This window comes from Mesoplodon densirostris, chromosome 19, assembly GCF_025265405.1.
Source record: "Mesoplodon densirostris isolate mMesDen1 chromosome 19, mMesDen1 primary haplotype, whole genome shotgun sequence".
In the NCBI taxonomy this organism is placed as follows: Eukaryota; Metazoa; Chordata; class Mammalia; order Artiodactyla; family Ziphiidae; genus Mesoplodon; species Mesoplodon densirostris.
In genome coordinates this window covers 44,884,327-44,904,170 of record NC_082679.1, presented here as the reverse complement: position 1 = coordinate 44,904,170, position 19,844 = coordinate 44,884,327, and the positions used below count along the sequence as shown (strand labels likewise).

Below are 19,844 nucleotides of genomic sequence, written 5' to 3'. Positions count from 1 at the left end.
CCAACCCGCCCCGACCTTGTGAGTTCTGGGTGGGATTTACTAGGTTGCTGGAGTTTAGATCTTAAAATGTCTATGCATAGAAGAGATGGAGGATGGGAATTTAGACCTTGGGGATGCAGAGGGTCCCAGCCTGGGATACCCAGTGAAGAGGTTGTATTCAGAAGCAGGAAGAGACTGAATGAGGAGACCAAGTCATGTTTCTATGTCCCTGAGGGCAGCCATCCTTGAGACACAAGAGTGGGCATCTCTGTCATGGATGTCTTACCAGGAAGGCTAAGTAAGTCCTTGATGATAAAGTTCATGACTTATACAATAACTACCTTGTTGTTCAGTCTTCCTCTGCTCCTTGTGTGACTGGGGCAACTCTGGTCCAAGGGACTTCCCCTTAGTGGGTGATGCTAGAGAGCCCATTCCACTTTACCAGCAGTACCATGGACTGCAAAAGTCTGCCCTTCTGATAAAATCTTTTTGGAAAGAGGTACTTGATTGAAGGATGTAAGATTCTTGAGAGCAAGGGCAGAACCCATCCCCTGCTGCACATGCTTCTCCTGGGGAGACATCATGGCGTACCTGGGAAATATCCCATTGTACTTTGTCACCTTGGTGCTCTATACAGTGATTAAAGTTTTATATTTTTTGTTTGTTTACGTAATTTTGTTTAAAAAAAAAGGTTATTGTCACCTCCTCTCCATTTGCTGTTAAAAATAGGATTGAATCTCCTTTGCAGTGTGGGTATTGAAGCAACCAGTGGTCTTCCTGTCAGAGAATACTTCTGGGCCTCACCTTGGATGCCCTCAGATGAACTGTTGATGTGTGGGACTTGCCTCCATTAAGGCATAATCCTTCCTTCCATGAGCACATACCTAATCTTTTCAATGATGATTAGCTCATGAGATCTCACAGAGCTATCTCACGTTGGGCTGGTTCCTATTGTTGGAAGACATTTATTGTCTGGCTGCCTTCCTATAGTTCCCTGCACCACTTGCATATTATTACTCATTAGCACTTTCTTTGAGGCTGAGGCAGTGAAGGATATAGAGGAAAATTTTGTTCTAAAGTGGAAAATGTTGTGAGAGAGAGGTTTGGAAATTGTGATTCATTCCTTCAAGGACTGTTTGGAAGAGTGGGGCAGCTGGAGAACACCTAGGGAAGGGTTGGGGCAATTCCTCTAAGGAAATGTTAAGGGACTGGTTTTGTTTGAAGTGGAGAATTAACTGCAAGACTCTTGGAGGAAATCCGCACTCTCTAAAGATGCTAGTAACCTGAGTTTTTGAGAGCAAAGAATATGTTTCACCTAAGTTTGTAGCATTTAACAATTGCAGAAATCCTACAAATACTTATTAAGTGGTTGTGATGTGAAATAAGATCCTGCTGAGCTCTGAGCATCCCCAGAAGGAAAAATTAAGACCTTCAGAGGACAATTACAGAGAAGTTCATCATCAAAGGTGGAAAGATAAGAGCTTCCGAATGGGCCATATATGGCTTCAAATTTCATTTCAGGTGCCAACTAAACCGAATGCTCTGAAAGTGAAGTTCCTCTGGCCCTTGTTTCCTTATCTGGACAAAGGAGGCAATAATGCAAAACTCTCAAAGATGCTGGAGGGAGAGAGGCTATAAAGAACCTATATAAAGCACCTAGCACCTAGCAAGGTGCCTACCACACAGTAGGTGCTCAAGAAAACAAAACCTAGTTTGTAGATGATAACTCACTAACAGTTATGCCAACCCCTTCTTCCCCATGGACTGGGCTGTTTCAAAAGGAGGCTGAATGGAGAATGAGTGATTTGCCAAGATGGCCTCCCCTAACTCATCCGGTCAGGAGAGCCCACCCTCTCATGTGACAAGTACTTGGCAGCTTTGTCCATACTCCTTATCATTGCTCCATTCTCATCCCATATCAAGGATAACTGAAAGACCCTTAGTCTCTGCAGAGAAACTTCTGGCCTTTATCCCTATCGAGTCTGGGTCCTTGTTGGAATCAGCCATCCCCCTCTCCCCAACACACACACCATCCCCTAGGCAAGGTCAGTGTCTTCACAAGTCACCACTACAGAATCCCCTCTGGTCCTGGAGCAAACAAAAAGGATGCCCGTGTACATTTGCAGCATCTGGCAGATTTTATAACCTTATCAGAGAAAACGAGTGAAATCCCATCTCCTTTCTGTAACAATAACAGGTCATTTACATTTAACTACAATCCACACCACTAAAGGTTAAAAGCCAAAACTTTAAAAATGACTCAAAGAAATGGAAGTTGCCACTGCTGTCAGCATTTCATCATGCGTCCCCTCACCTGTGTAGCCCACATTATGCTTTTACAAAGAGCTTCCCAAACCATTATCTTATTCGACCCTCAACTTAACTTGGGAGCCAGGGAGGTCATGCATCATTTGCCCTTCTTTTCATAAGAGAAAACAGATTCACAGAGGTGAAGTGAGCTGTTGGTTGTCAGTGGTCCCACGGTTTCCTGAGCCCGGACCTCCTCCGTAAACCAGGAGATTATAGGCACTGAAGCCGGAACTTACTGTTGCTGGATTGAGACAGCAAGTCTGTTAGGTATCAAGATCTCAGAAGCGGTTTCTTTTTTCCTTTATTTTTTCTAATGCGGCTGAAAGGCTTTTCAAGGAAGCATTTTGCCCAGTCTAGCTGCGTGTCCTGTTTGCCGTGGAGTATGGGGCCCGTTGGTTCAGCCACCCCCCACCCGTTGTAGCCCTATCCCTTGATTTTGCCAGGCATTCTGCTAATGTCATGTGGAGAGTCACTGTGTTACCCAGCCCTTTATTTCACAGATAGGAAAACTGAGGTCTAGGTGATTGGCCGTAAGCAATGAGTTCATGGCAGGTTCTGAATGCCTAGAACAGTGTTCTTTGTCTACCTTCATTCCCTGAACAGACATTTCTGCTTAAGATGAGAATGTTTTAGTGCCCAAGACCAACGCTGACTAATAACAGAAGTTGTTTTTCAATGATTGAAATCACCATTGAGCACTTGAAATGGGACTAGCATGTGCAGGAAGTACATTTTAAATTTCATTTAATTTAGATGAATTTAAATTTTAAAAGCTACATGTGTCTAGGTTGCTACCATATTGGCGGGTATAGCTCTAGATCAGTGATTCTCAGCTTGAATGTACACTGCAACCACCCGGGAACTTCAAATATACTGAATCCCGGTTTCTTTGCTTTCAAGTGGTTTAGAGTAAGGCCTTGGCAATGGGATTTTTCAAATAACCTCGCTCCCCCCTGGTTAATTCTAATATGCAGAAAAGTTCTTGAGACAGTATAGTCTAAATTTTAAGCCCTATGAGGGGCAGAGGCCATGTCGGCATATACATCACTGTAGTCAGGGGCAAAGAATTCAGTGAGAAATTAGCTATGTTTCCAAATCTTAGGGAAAAGGAAGGGTTAAAAGTGCCCTTATTAAATTGCTTAAAAGGACAGTGTGATCAAACGAATGGAAATGGTCCTTCTTCCTGGCAGAGGGAGAGGATGAAGTAGGTCTCTTTGTGATAATGACTCTGGTAATGCATTGTAAGTAAGGTATGTATTTTTTCCAGAAATGCATTTGTAGCAATAGATGTTTTTGCCAAGCAAGTGAACTCACGTCTGTAATTCACAATAGGATTAACCTGGGATTATAGAAAATCTAATTAAGTGAACCATATCATCTGAGACCCACAAAAGACACTTAGTGTTGCCTTTGAAAGTCCTGTCTGTCTGAGAGTGTTTGGCATATGCTTCAGAAAATGCTCTGCACACGTACAAGGCACTTGACTAGTTTGCTGTATCCCATTACTTTTCTTTTATGCTTAACTTTTTTCAAAAAAAACCCTTACTTTTGATAAATCATGTTAATGCATTTGAAAAGAAAGAATTGGGCTTCAAAGATTGGATTATTTGAAACCACAATGCGATCATTATGAAGCTATTGTTGGTGTCTGGTTTCTGAAAACAAGGAGGGGCAGGGACTCTCTGTGGGGTATGTAAAGATACAAAAAAAAAAGCCATTTAAAATATGGCAGAGTTTAGTCTACTCTTAGCATGATAGCATAGTTTGGGGAGGTCCATTAGAAAGAGACCTCCAGAACAGCCCACCCACACTTGGGTAAAAATCAAGCTTCTGATAATTGGAAGCAGCTTGACTCTCCATTCCTCACTCCTGTTCAGCGGTTGATTAAGCTGGACGGATGCACAGGGACCCCAGTGGACTGAGGTCACAGGCTGGCCTTCTCAGAATTCTAAAGGCTCTCAGAGGTGGTGATTGGAGGCATTCTCTCTCCTCGCCTTAGTAATTATTTCAAAAAACCATATCAAGCCCTTGTCAGTTACTAAGGCCACCCTGGGATAACTCCTCCTCTTATTGTTTATGCTTTAAAAAACAGACTTTGTGGAAAGTGGTTCTCTGCAGGATGTCACATTCTAGAGAGAATATGTAGATTGCTTTTCCTCTTCCAGTTCTCCACTGATCATCTTTAAAGAGCTCCCAGGTCCTTATTTCTGATTGTCTGTTCCTTTCTTGAACCTGGACTGGCCGTTTCCATAGAAATCATTTGAAAAGGAGGACTGCTTTTAATCCAGGTTTTGAGGGGAAAGGGCAGGGTAGATGTTATAAAAATTACCTCTCACTGTCGATACTTGTTCCTGCCCCTATATTTTCGCTCTATACAGTGAGGTCTTTAGGTTTTGTTCATGCTGTCTTTTATTTTGCAAGTTACTTATCATTTCTGTATCTGTTTTCCCATCTGTCTGTTGAAGAAGGACGAAGAGTGGAAAATCTAAGCTAGGATTTCCCCCAGTTCTGAGATTCTAAGATTGATTAATGCAACAAAATGTCCGAACTTGAAACAGAAATGCTGACATTGACAATACCTACTACTGGAAGAAGTTGGGAACTGACTTACTCTGAGCTTTCCACTTGAACATCAATCCATTGGCTTTACAAGCTTAATATGTTTGAAACCAAACTCCTGCTCTTTATCCCCAAACCAGTGTCATCTTTTGAGGCCAGGAGCAGCACCACTGTCTTCTCACTCCCCCCAGACTGCAGTCTCCTCCTCTGTCCTCAATCTGTCCAGTTCCCAAGAACCTTCACGTCGCATGATCTCTAGAAAAGCCTTCTTTCCTCCATAGAAGCGTTATTTTTCTAGTTCAGAACCATACTATCTCTCACCTGAACTACTGCAATGACTCCAGGAGTCTCCCTGGACTCATATATTAGTATCATTGCATTTAGCAATCCCTATTATAAATATCGGTGTGTCTGTATCTCCTTAATGGCCAGCCTCCTGGAGACCTTTGTGAGGCTTGCACCGTATTGCATGTTGTATGTGTATTATATGACATATGCGTGCATCCAGGGCTTATAGTACATATTTATGTATTCTTGTTGAAGGAACAAAACTCCTAATTTATCGTTTTTATCACCTGCTGTGTGCCAACCCATGTCAAGTGCTACATGGAGTTCTCTTCATGCACCATCTTGTTTCATTTTAGAACTCCCCTGTTAAGGCCGGTCCTGGTGTTCTCCACATTTTCAGTATTGCAGTGTGGAGACCTACAGAGGTTGAGTCACACAGGTCGTGAGCAGTAACTCTTGAGCTGTAATCCTCTAACCCCATCTGACTCCTGAGCCCATGCCCTCAACAATTTTGTCGGAACTGCCATTTCTCATGTTGGTTTATCCTGTGTACCCCTGATAGCTCGGACTCCATCCATCTCCTGACCAGAGAACTTAACGGATTCCCACTGTCCATCAGGGAAAGTCCTGACTCCTAATGCTGGGTTTTAATACCTGTCACGTTAGCAGGTCTTGCATTGCCTAGTCCCAGAGAGCCCCATTCACATTATATCTGATGTAAGTGGGACTCCTGGAGTTGTGCATGGAGCAGCCCTGCCAGTGCAGCAGGATCCAGACCTTCTAAATGAATTTTCATCTCTCTCCATCCAGGGAAAGTTGCTGTGTCTCAGCCCAGCACAGACTCACAGGCTCCTGTAGACAGCTCCTTAACAGGCTATTGCCAGTCTTCTATTTTATAGAAGGAGAAACTTAGTCCCAAAGGAAGAGTGTCTTTTCTAAGGTTACACAACTGTTTAGTGGCAGAACCTTTGCTACAACACAAGTGTCTTGACTTTTGTTCTACACCTCTACCTATTGCCCAGTATTCCTTGGAAATTTAGAGAAGAAATAGGCATCTTCTACATCTGAACAAAGGATCTCCACAGCTATAGTACTTCACCCTTGACCAGGGGGAGAACCACCTAACTTTTCCTCTTGATTATTGTATTGATAGTTTACTAGGTTTGCTGTTTGATGATAAAAGAAAGCACTCAAGTTAGCTCATGTACAAGGGGCTTATTGTCATCTGATGTATAGGGAGGGCAGTGCAAACAACCTCATAGAAATTCAGAAACAGAATATCAGTAGGGCTGGGCCCCGTGGAGACAACAGCTGGAGGGAAGTCCTTGATTGCCAAGATCTTCAGATAACAGGGCCGTGTACTCTGCCATTTATGTGGCTCAGGGACAGAGGCCATGTCTGTTTCTGTTTGGTTTCTAACTGACTTGCTCATACCTTGATTTCACTGAAACACTGGCCATAAGATGTCACTTTGTGGCTACTCCATCCCCCAGGTGCCTCATAACCTTCTGTTTCAGCTCCCTTACTAACTGGCAAATGGTCCTGTTTTCTTTCATTAAAGTTCCCCAGTGAATCTGATTCACCCAGGTTATCATTTTGAACAAGGTTACACAGTTTGATAAAATCAGGGGTTGGTTTATGGTTTGGTTATCACTGGACTATATGTGGTTCAATCATCCATGGCTCTGGGTGACAGTGGAAACTCCAGATGTGGGAGACTGTTAATATAGGTATTTGCTTGGAAGGGGCTGGAGTAGGCAAGTACCAGAAGGCAGGAGTGATATGTTACAAATTCATCTGCAGAGATGTGGTCACTGATTCCTCTGTGTTCTTTTACCCAGTCCTGTTTGCACTTATCACATCATACGCTCATTTATCTGCTTAGACAACTGTCTCACCATTGTTTGAGTAGATTCTACAGATCAGAGAGGCATTGTAGCCTCCAGGGTCCAACCCAGGTCTGGCACTGTGAAAAGTTACTGCTGAATGAAGGAACCAGGAAATAAAGAAAGCTTTATAGATATTCACTGCTCTGAGACAAAGAGAGATTTACATACAGGCCTTTGATACCACAAGTGACATGACATTATGTTGAGCATCTGTTTATCATTACCGTTTTTGCCCTAATCTTCCCTCAGGTACTTTCACTCATGCAAAGAAAAATGGAAAATAAGATCTCTCTCTTTCCACACATTCATATAGGGTGTGTATTCATAGCCCGAGATGATACTGGTGACAGTGTTATTAACTGTATGTGTTGATATATTTTATTCATCTTAATGATTAACATTTTAAAATATTACAGTGAGAAAAAGACTATCTTAAGGATTGAGTAGAGCAAAAATAATAAGTCCTTCATATCACAGATTGTGTTTAGTCATCTTATCATTTGAAGATGATTTAATTACTTGAAAAGATTAATAAATAATCAGTGAATGATTCTATATGTTTGGGATCTGGGGACTTAAGATGGATTTCTAGAATACTCTGTGGCCACAAAAGCCTAAGAATATAAAGGCTGATTGTACATACTTAAATGAAATTCACAACTAACAAAGATTTTTTTCAATGTCAAATACAGCATGGAGTTTAGACCATCCTTGGAGATGGTCTAAACCATGTCCTTGTGTTGAAGATCAGGAACATCGACTCTTAGTGTTTGGGGAAGCATGGGTTTTGCAGTCACATAAATTTGAATTTGAATTGCAGCCTTGCCAGTGTTTCAGAGTGTATCCTTGAGTGATTTACTTAATCACTCACAACCTCAGTTTCCTTGTAGATAATATTGTGGGTGATATTTACATACAGTTGTGGTGAAAATACAGTTAAATGGTGTATATCAAGCCCTGAGTATATTGCCGAGTACTAGAAAAATCAAGCACCTCGTCAAGGATAATTTCAACTATCATTACCTAATTTTATATAGCCCATAAGTGATGGAACTAGGATTTGGACCCAGGCCTTCCCAACACCAGGCAGGGACTGATCTTTTCACTTCCAAAGCTGACACTCCTGTGGTTCTCTATTTCTCTAGAAGCAGAGAATGAAACTTACATGGAACAGTTTTAAACATTCCAATTGCCCTTAAAGCACATCATGGTCATTGATAAGGAGCCCTCTTTGCTACCTAATTTTTTTTTTGCAGTACGCGGGCCTCTCACTGTTGTGGCCTCTCCCGTTGCGGAGCACAGGCTCCGGACGTGCAGGCTCAGCGGCCATGGCTCACGGGCCCAGCTGCCCCACGGCATGTGGGATCTTCCCGGAGGGGGGCACGAACCCGTGTCCCCTGCATCGGCAGGTGGACTCTCAACCACTGCGCCACCAAGGAAGCCCATTGCTACCTACTTTAACATTTGAATTTGGTATCAGAGAGTGGAGTAACATATACAATGCCTGCTTGGCAGTCTCTGCTGTGTATTCTGCACCTGAGCAGAAGTGACTTACCACAAGGTTATGCTTTGCTCCAAGCGTAGAAATCGGGGAATAAATGTGATTCAGTAGTTCTTGTAATACTTCCTCTCTCCATTCTCTGTGATTTCCACAGACATGGCATAATTCCTGTGATTTGATTTGAAACTAGAGACCAGCTCAGTGCTGAGTGATGAGATCTGAACGGGGAATAAAATATGCTTGAATTAATTTGCATAATGGAATCCGATTGGTCACAAAGCTGTGTTTGTTGCAGTGGGGACCGGAGCCCCTGAGCTCCTGACAAGAGGACACTGCACTTGCAGAATAAGGTTTTGAGTTCTGGTGGGCTCGGTAATATTCTTAATGTAATGATAACCTGTCTTTTACTGTAAATTAACTCCCTGGAAATGAAAAGAACAGGTCAGCCTGTCTGATCCTTCCAGCTCTGTGGGGGAGGAGAAAGCTAAAAAAAACAAAGCCGCTTGATTTTTGCCAAGCGTTTTCGTCTTTTTTTCTCTACCCGATAACAATTTCCAGCACGAGTCCAAATATACTTAAACATCCGTATGTCATTTTCTTTAACGGAGACAAAAGCAAGCACAGTGAGTTTTATGCTCAAGGCGCAGTAGCTTATGACGGGCTATCTGCTCTCAAGATAGAGGGGCGAGCCTTCCACTTAGAGCTGGTGGTTTTGCAAATCCATTTTCCTGTCATGTTATTACTCCTGTGACTTTCAACAACATTTATATTTCCTTGCAAGCAATATGCTCCCATCATAAAATAAAGTCCTCCTGTATGTTTTAGTGGAACCTCAATGCTTAGACATTCTGGCATACTGCTAGAAAGTGCTTAAATGGAAGGATTGTTCAAGAACTGCCTTGGGGGTCTTCATTAAAACCAGTTAGAACACTGATATGTTTCCTTAGTTGTTAACAACGTGAAGGTCTTCTTAGGAGGGCGGTCTCCTGTTCATTTTCATGAGTGATTCCTGCAGACTCTGTACCACTGCATACATCAACCAGATCTCTAGATTCTAGAAGCATTTCCAAATAATAATAATAATCATCTTTCTGAACACATCTTTTTTAACCTATACATATCGAAATTCTGAAACAGGGTGTTTAAAAATAAAAAGCAAAGGCTTATTTTTGTGTACTAGTGCTGTTCAAGGACCTGGTTGTACTGTGTTGTTGATGAACTGATATAATCACTTCCTGTTCCTCTTCACTTTGATCATTGCTATAAAATGCTTTATCTTCCTCTTTCTAGTTTGGTTTAATATTTTAGTTACAGTATTACCCCCCACCAGAGTGCCACCAAAACTTAAATTATTTTCATCATTATACTATTATGCTATGTCTTATGATATGTGTCCATATTTGATCTTCAGCCTTCTCTTAGAGAGGCAATATCACATGGGATTATAGGGGTAACAATGCAGGTCTTGGAACCAAGCATCCAGTGTTTATATCTCAGCTCCTCCACTTGCTGGCTCTGTAACTATGAGCAAGTTACTTAATCTTGCTATGCCTCAGACTACTTATCTGTAAAATGGGGATAACAGTAATACCACTGTACAGAGTTACTGTGAAAATTTATGACTCAACTCATTGAAAGCACTTAGAAGAATGTTAGGCAGACAAGAACACTGGACAAATGTTTACGGTTATTGACATTTTCATCATAGTCATATTATGAGTATATACTAGGTTCTCATACTGGTTTACTGCACGTGGCATCTAGGTTACTGTTTTTATCACAGTGTCTGTATCGTCTCCTTATGAATCTCAGAAACCAACAAGTGGTGATAGCTGGTATTGCTCACTGGTTAAAGACACAGACTCTAGAGCCAAACGTCATGGGCTCAGATTCAGCCCTACGATTTATCTGAAGCATAACTTTGCACAAGTTGCTTAATCTATCCGGGCCTCAGTTTCCATCCTTTAAAATAAGAATATTCACAGTACCTATTCATAAGTTTGTTATAGAAATTAATGGATGAGTTACTATTTGTAAAGTTTTTAGAGCAATAGCTAGAAAAAGCTTTTGCTAAGTAAATTTTCATTCTGAAATTGAATTAAAAAATAATGTCTTAAAATTCGTCTTAACATACCTGAGATTAGCCATTAAAATAACTTTATATAGTACATACAGCCATATAAGCACTTATAAATAACGGTTTCAAGGAATTACTTTTTTTTTTTTTTTTTTTTTTGCGGTATGCGGGCCTCTCACTGTTGTGGCCTCCCCCGTTGCGGAGCACAGGCTCCGGACGCGCAGGCTCAGCGGCCATGGCTCACGGGCCCAGCCGCTCCGCGGCATATGGGATCCTCCCAGACCGGGGCACGAACCCGTATCCCCTGCATCGGCAGGCGGACTCTCAACCACTTGCGCCACCAGGGAGGCCCTCAAGGAATTACTTTTAAAAGCAAGTTGATTTTGCTATTCTCTCCAACAGAAGAAAATAGATAATTTCACCTTTTTAACAAAGAGTGAAATTTATTGTTTATTGGTCATGTAGAAACTCTTAAATTCATTAGTATTAGGCTAGAATTTTTCTTCTGTAAAGGAAAAAGAAAGTTGTCATCTAGTTTCAACACGTTTAGTGTCAGAAATAATTGTGCTTTACAGCAAAATGGCAGCCAGAAGAAAGAGGTGCAGAAATATCAACTTTTTTTTTTTTTTTGCGGTTCGCGGGCCTCTCACTGCTGTGGCCTCTCCCGTTGCAGAGCACAGGCTCCGGACATGCAGGCTCAGCAGCCATGGCTCACGGGCCCAGCCACTCCACGGCATGTGGGATCCTCCCGGACCGGGGCATGAACCCATGTCCCCTGCGTCGGCAGGCGGACTCTCAACCACTGCGCCACCAGGGAAGCCCCAGAAATATCAACTTTAATTAACCCTTTCTTTCAAATACACTTCACAGTTTATATGCAAGAATAATTTATCACCGTGTGAATGAACACTTACTAATTGGCATGGTATAAAATGGGCAGAGGTCTTGTTGCACCATATGCTTTTTCTTTTCTATTTCTTCTTCTTGAGATTCTATGGTGGCAATATCAAGTTTGAACTTGAAGTATGGGGTTCAAATCATACATTCAGCTTTAATTGGTGTCCTGCTTTGAGCTCAGGCATTGGCCATCTAATTGTGAATAAGATATCATCCCAACCATTAAGAGGAAACCAGTATAGTAAGGAGATGGTGTATGAATCAGAAGTGCCCCCAAGATATCTCACCCCAACTCCAAACAAGAACATGAACCTGGAAACCACTTGTGGAAAATGTCACCCAATGGCTTCACTTCACAGGGAATGAGGCAGAGCCACCCTCTTGGAGCTGAGGGAGGTCCCAGTACCAGCTAAGTGGCAGATTCTTAATCATATCTTTGGCTTTTTGACTTAAATGCAGGTATCTTCCTATGGCTTCACATTGCCTCAGTGTAGGATCAAACTCCTTCTGGTCCCTCCCTGTGCTCTTTTCATGCAGTCAGTATGCCTTGTAAGAAACAGCATTTGATGTAGTATTGATATGCCTGAGTCTCAGGGTGAAGCTGTTAAGTGATGACACTGCCTTTTGAATCTTTCTCTCTCTTGCACACAGCCTTTTACATATCCCAGAGTCTGTCTACAACAAACACTAAACTCCCTATTCCCTGAAAAGAGACTTGCATAACACATCATAAAATGGTCTTGAGGACCGTGGTGGACACCTGAAATGAATGCACATCTGTGGCCTCCCCAGATAACATTTTGCCATATTACAAAGGAGCAGAAAGGCTTGGGTTGATGAAATCAAAGAGCCTCAGAAGAAAAGGGGTTCTGCACCAGCAAATTAGAATGCCACCAGTTCCCTTATTTTTGAGACCTCTAAGGCCAGATGGCTGTGGTACCTCCATGTAACTCTTATTCCTCAATTCCTCTCTTAGAGAAAGCACCTCACCCCTGTCTTCTGGGCATCTCCACCTGCAAGGCAAGAGTGCTTCCTTCTGCTGAGTGAGGGCTGCATGCTTGGACTATGGTGCTCTAGAAAGAGAGGAAGAGATCCAGTGTGTGCCCAGTTCCCTCTCTGTCTTCAGCCCTGCATGTGTGTACCAATTCTTGTCATCCCTATTGTTCAGATGAGACTGAGGGGGCTAAGAGTGCCTGACTGACATGTCGAAGGCCACCTTGATTGAAATATACAGAAGTGGTGTTCCAATTCACGTTTACCTGCCCTCCAAATCTAGGTACATTCCACTCTGCCAAGATGCTTTCTCTCTCTTTCCTATTCCCCCTCTCCCATCTAACCACTTCATCCAAATCATACAGCAAAGAATTAGGTGATGGTTTTTATTCCTACAACACTCAAGAATCTCACCAATTTCACTAGTACAGCCACTATGGAGAACAGTACGGAAATTCCTTAAAAAACTAAAAATAGAGTTACCATATGATCCTACAATCCCACTACTGGGCATATATCCTGAGAAAACCATAATTCGAAAAGATACACGCACCCCAATGTTCACTGCAGCACTATTTACAATAGCCAATACATGGAAGCAACCTAAATGTCCATCAACAGAGGAATAAATAAAGAAGATGTGAGATATATATATATATATATATATATATATATATGAACCAGAGTGCTAGAGAGAAGATTGGAGTGACTGTAGGTGAGAAACCACAAGAGGCATGGAAAGGCGTTAGCAGCTCATCTTTACTATCGATGAGTAGCTGAGTCATGGCTGGGTGCCAGGAACAAGACCTTTGGACCAGCTGGTGGGGATGCTGTTTTATTTTGCTTTTCCTTGTTGGAGAGAGCTTATAAAGTATCCTTGGAAAGACTGTCAGGTTAAGGTAGGATCTTCAGGTTCTTGGGTGGACACTGGACCGGACAAGAGCAAATCTTGCTTACTGAATTGACACTATATTGATCCAACAATGAGAATTTGACCCCTTATTTCACTGACAAATGTTTTAGTGGCCATCAGTGACCATCTTAGGGTCTGCCCCGACCTCCTATATCTAGAAGGATTCATTGCTGGCTTCCTCCTTTCTTATACCATCCAGTAAGCCGAACAGTCTTGGGACGTGCTGTGCTTGTGACCAGCTCTGGGCTTTGGGGCACGCTGTTCCTTCTACCTGCACGTCCCATCCATTCCCTTCTTATCACAGTAACTCGTCTGATGGCTGTGCCCATCCGTCCCATCCTCCAGGAAGTCCTCCTTAACAGTCCCCACTCTCTGCCATCTCCATCCTCAACCCCCATCAATTATGTGTTCCTCTCCTGGCTGCCCATAATGCCCTAAGTTTCCCTATTACAAAAACATACCCAAGCAGTTATGATCATAACAGATAAATATGAAGCATTTACTGTATAGCAGGCCTTGTGCTAAGAGATTTAGGGGTATTACTCGTGTATCCCTGTGTAGATCTTGCAGTGAGTTCGATTCGTGAGCCCATTTCATAAATGAGCAAGCTGAGCTCAGTGTCGGCTTAAACCAGACCCAGAGCTAGTAAATGGTAAAAATGACACTCAGACCTGGGCAGCTGGATTCCACAGCGCACACGTTTTATCCTCATATAGATCCTGAGGGGTTTCTTCGTGTATGTGTTTATCTTACGCACCGCGTGGTAAACGGCCAGAGAGCAGGGACGATTTCTCACTGGCTTCTGCATCCTCAGTATCCAGAGCAAAGCCCTAACAGGGTCCAAAGTGGGTCAGTGTTTACAGAATGGAATTGAAATGAAGTGGGGATGGAGCCTGCGACGAGTCTGACCTCTCTTTCTGCCTGCAGAGGCCGACCGGGGAAGTGGGCAGCCCTGACGTGATGTGCTCAGCGAGGAGAAACATTCCAGTCCGAGAGAGCTCGGCGTGACGCGTGGGAGGCCACCAGTGGCCAGGCCGCAGCACAGTCGCTGGAAGGGGTGACAGCCGCATTCTCCTGTGCCTACCACGTAACCAAAAATGAAGGAGAACTACTGTTTACAAGCCGCCCTGGTGTGCCTGGGCATGCTGTGCCATAGCCAGGCCTTCGCCACGGAGCGTAGGAGCCACCTGCGACCCTCGTTCCACGGGCACCACGAGAAGGGCAAGGAGGGCCAGGTGCTGCAGCGCTCCAAGAGAGGCTGGGTCTGGAACCAGTTCTTCGTGATCGAGGAGTACACCGGGCCTGACCCCGTGCTCGTGGGCAGGGTAAGGCTGCTGTCACTCCACATTTATGTCTCACTCTCCACCATCCCTGTACTAGGGTATGGTCGAAACAAAAATATAGGAGGGAAAATAATAATGGTCTGGCCATCAGTAAAAACCGCAAAATCATTGTTCATACATCCTTCTAGCCATTTTTTTTTTTTTTTTTAGTTCATAGACTTATCCATGTTAAGAACACTTCAGTTTTCCACTTGATGTTATGCCCTCAAAACTCTGTTTTTTAATGGTTACACAGTAGTCTACTGAATAGAAATGATGATTATGTATTTAACCATTCTCCAACTGGGGGCATTTCCCCTACCACATCCAAACCCAAACGTGGATGGCATTGTTTGTGTTCTTATGATGCTCTGGACTCCTTTCATCATAGCTTTCCTTTCTGTAGTACACATGTCTATGTATTCATCTATCTCCCTCACTGGACCCTAAGCTACTTTCCATCCGGAACAGCATCATTTTTGTATCCCCAGGTCCTGTACCAAAGTTCAGCTTTGGGGATGCCTCTGTGAATATTTGACAAGATGAATGGATGTGTCATAAGAATGGGTAGGATTTTATCCACTTTGGCTTAGGGATGGCCAAACCCATTTCAGAAAGCTTGAGAAAGCTTAGTACTACTGAGAAATCCTGCATTCTCTGTGTACCCCCTCCAAAAAGTGCAAGGGTAGAGAGTTCAAAATATGTTTGAGGGCGTTCCCTGGTGGTCTAGTGGTTAGGATTTGGCACTTGCACTGAGGAGGCCCGGGTTCAATCCCTGGTCGGGGAACTGAGATCCTGCAAGCCGCACAGCACAGCCAAAATTAAAAAACAAAAACAAACAAACAAAATATGTTTGAAAAACTGACTGTCTGCTATATCAATTATGGTAAAACATACGGCCATCTTTTAGAGGACAGTGACCTTAACTGCGAGGAGATAGGTGTTCACACACATAAGAACATAAAGCCTGCTATGGGAAGGTACAGAGCGAGGCAAATGGTAAACTAGGGTAAAATAGTCCTTGGTCTCCAAGAGTTCAGGGACTAGTGGAAAAGAGACACTTATCTAAGCAATTAAAAAACTAAAACAAGGAGTGGAATAATGAAGAAATTCACTAGCAACTCAATTTACATGGTAAAGTTTGGGAGGGATGAAGGGAAGTTTCATGGAGACAGTGGTAATAACTTGTGACCTGAAGGATGAGTAAAAGTTATCCTGCCAAGGGGGAAAGGGACAAGAGAAGATTTGTGGGGTGCTCATTTCTGAGCCTCATAGATTCCAATGAAGTTATCTTAGTTGCTGCTTAACTTGAGAATAGCATTCCATGTTTATGGAATTGGCATCTTTGGAGGACGTTCATATTAGCATCTCAATAATATTGTTAAGGGTTGGAAAAGTGCCTTTTTGAAGAGATGTACTCGAGCAATTTCATCATTTATATCCAAAATGGAAAGATTACACCCAAAGTAGAAGTATCCTTGAGAAATGGAGCACAGGGAAATAATTGGCACATAGAATTCCCTCCATCAAGGAGATGGGCTGTATGCCCAGAGAGGAAGAAGAGACTTGAGCCACACACAGCAGGAGCTGTGTGGCTGGAACAACGTGGAGAGCTGTGCATGAACTTTTCTGAGAAAATAGAACATCTGCCACAGGGACTTTCTCAGTGGGGAGCAGGGTGTGTATTAGGGTGGGGAGTGCAGAAGAGACAGGACCTAGAGGGCCATTTCAGCATCTCTGTGGAGCAAGCAGATGTCATGCCTCCTAAAAGGCAGCAGATGGAAGAGGATGGAAAATCTAGACACACGAAAATGAGCCTGATGTCGGATTGGATGGGAGTAAAAAGAAATAAAGTGGTTGGATCCTATGGAACTTCCTTTTGAGACAATGCTGATCTGTAGTTCCCCCATGAATAGGAGGATTAGACTAGATGACTTGTTCCCTAAAAACCTTTGATTTGATGACATTCAAGGTTGAGTGATAGAAGATGCTCTCAAAAAGTGGAATTTGGCAAACCATGGACTTTTAGATTTCCTGCAGGAAGCACAGTCTGCATCAGGCTGTGCTCTGCAGAGGGGATGCCATCAGTCTTGGGAGTTAGGAATTGGCTGTGTCCACCTCAGCAACTGATCCCTTGATAGCACTGAATGGTTTGCCAAACTGCTTTTTGTGTGGAAACTAATAAATATCATTGTTGGTTGTATGGATCATCTTTGTTGGAGAGGGGAAAAAAGGAATTTATATCCAACTTTGAACTCTGAAAACAAGATAAAAATAATGAGCAGTATATTTAAATGTTTTTCAGTTATTTGGTTGATCATGAAATTCGTTTAATTCCCAAGAGTCTTGCCGAATTAATATGTAATATACGAGGGTCCCTAGAAACATTCCTTGTCTAAATACTCCCATTAAAGTAAGTGTTGCATTGATTTCCTTGTTGCACATTCAGATGGCTGAGCCCCTGACTTTTGCCAGGTCTGAGGCAGGAAAAACAAATGAACATAAACTATTATTGGGGGTTAGGTGGGGAGCCAGAGGAATGGGGGCAGGGATCATGCCCTCACTGTGGAAACTTGTATGAAGACTGGGGCAATTTGGGTCATCCTCTGTAGCTTCATATATTCAAATAGCTTTGTATATTACTCGCAAACTGCCTTATTCATAAGAAATGTGTAGTCATAATTTCATGACAGCATATAGCTTGTTATGAATAACAAGTTCTGAAGGAAAGTATGCTCTTTTTCTTTTCCTGAGAAGCACTATAGACTAAAATCAACACGTAATTTGTACCTACAGGTATCCCCCTGAGCTGAAATATTTGGTGTTTCACTGAGGCACTGTAAATCAGTTAGATATTTTGGGGGAAACTGAAACAATACAAAAAATTTTTTAAAGCAATGTGTTCAATCCTGCCTTGTGATTCTGGACAAGCTTTCTAAGTCTTGGTTTCATAATAATAATTAAAATCACATTAATAATATTAAAATGGAATGATAATAAATAATAAGATAATAATTATAAGTAGTAAGCATTATTATATTTCAATGTCATTTGAATAAAGCTTTTTAGTTTATACTAGATTTTCTTACGTAGTAGGTAGAACCAAGGGCTTTTTATCCACTTGGTTACTCTTGAAGCCTATGAGAATGGTGAAAGTAATACTTATCTTTTCCCACAAAGGGTAAAATGAGGGCAGAGGAACTCATCAAGATGATAGCTGCAGAAATTGAGGTTGGGTAACAAGGTACAATGAAGAGTTTATTGCTACAGGAAAATTGGACATGGTCTTTGTGGGGGAGTTACATGTTACAACACACAGAGCAGAGTCAAGGCAGAAGGCACAGGTGGGTAGTTAGGAGACCTGGATGACTTTCTGGCCCTGCCAACTGTGGATTTAGGCAAGTTCCATCATTTCTCTGGGCTTTGTCAACAGAGGGGGAAAATCCCAAGGATATATAGTCTTGCTATAGTCGTAAGAGCTGCATATATATCAACCCACCCCACTCACCCCATGCTTACGATGGGAATGGGGGCTTGTTCAGGCAGGTTCCATCCTCAGCTCCTCATACGTCCCGTGCCACACAGCAGGTCTTTCAGAAAGTCTGACCAATGGCTTGTTTGAGGTAACAAAAGCCTGGTGTCCTTTGGAATCTTAGTGTCCTTTGGAAGAGGACTGAAATTATAATAACATCCATACAATTGATGAGCTCAATTTATATGTACCAGTGTGGAAGGGTCCTCTGAATTTATTGTGGTAGGAAAGCAGAGGTGAAGAGTGGTATGTGCACTATGCACTTTATTGTGTAAAAATAAACCAAAGCATGTGTATCTGTATAGATATTCTTGCATATGCATAGAATATCTCTTAGAGGATTCACAAGAAACTGGTCATAAGAGCTATCTCTGAGCAGGGAAAAAGAAGGAATGGGAATCAGAACTTATAAGATTTACTTATTGCATAAATGTGTGTTTTTTTATTTTCTATAGTATGTGCATATTTCTTTCAAAATAACTGAACTAATGTATATTATATATATTTTGTATATGTGCATATGTAATGGGAGAGGGGGAGGGAGAACATGAATTTTAAAATCTAAAAATGTTTGGATCCTGGCTTCACTGCTCCCCAGCTGTGTGACCTTGGCCAAGACAATTACCTTCTCTAAGATTACATTTCTTCATTTGTAAAATGGGGTGAGAACATCTCCCTCTCAGTGTGTGTGTGTGTGTGTGTGTGTGTGTGTGTGTGTAAACAGTGTATTATCTCAACAGCATGTAAGTGTGTCTCTACCTCCCCAGTGCATCCGTCATGGAATTACAAATCTCGATTTCTCTTTTCCTAGCTTCATTCCGATATTGACTCTGGTGATGGGAACATTAAATACATTCTCTCAGGTGAAGGAGCTGGAACCATTTTTGTGATTGATGACAAATCAGGGAACATTCATGCTACCAAGACATTGGACCGAGAGGAGAGAGCCCAGTACACGCTGATGGCTCAGGCGGTGGACAGGGACACCAACCGGCCCCTGGAACCACCATCAGAATTCATCGTCAAGGTCCAGGACATTAATGACAACCCTCCCGAGTTCTTACACGAGACCTATCATGCCAATGTGCCCGAGAGGTCCAATGTGGGTACGTAAGGGCAGGGGAGGGCAGACCCACTCCACCTGCAGGCCTGGTGTCTCTGTGGGTGGGCAGGCTGGTGCCTATTCTCCCAAATCAGGAAGTAGAATTTATGCTGTACCTTCTATGGCAGAATAACAAACAAAAAAATTTCATATATGTAGCTGAAGTTTCAAATATTTTAATTGCCCTGAGGTTTTAAACTCTAAGCTTACAAAATATGAGGAGGTGTGGAAGAGTAGGAAAAACGTAATCAAATCCATGTCATCCTGGCCCTGGTGCTTATTAACCTTGTGACTGGGAATCAGTTGCATCTGTTCTCTTAGCCTGAGTTTCTCCTCTGTAAAATGGGGTAAAAGTTACTAGTCATGCAGGATTAGAAATAATATACATCTGGTCACTAGTGCATGCTGGTGTTCAATAAGTAATAGCAGTATTTGTACCATGTAGGCACCATGCTAATTAATGATTTACATGCAGTATTGCA

The 19,844-nt window shown here is 42.5% G+C and overlaps 1 protein-coding gene across 2 annotated transcripts in view; it reads left to right on the top strand.

The window, feature by feature from the left end:
• The window catches only part of CDH11 (cadherin 11), a 152,856-nt gene that overhangs the window by 89,979 nt on the left and 43,033 nt on the right, over positions 1-19,844 (top strand). The window contains exons 1-3 of one of the 2 annotated variants that reach the window (XM_060084424.1): positions 12,499-12,634; positions 14,334-14,731; positions 19,072-19,366. In XM_060084424.1, the coding sequence (XP_059940407.1) occupies positions 14,504-14,731; positions 19,072-19,366 (523 nt within the window). In that variant the 5' untranslated portion in view covers positions 12,499-12,634; positions 14,334-14,503. Of the gene's footprint in view, positions 1-12,498; positions 12,635-14,333; positions 14,732-19,071; positions 19,367-19,844 lie in introns of those variants that run through there. The other variant, XM_060084423.1, reaches the window with a different exon arrangement.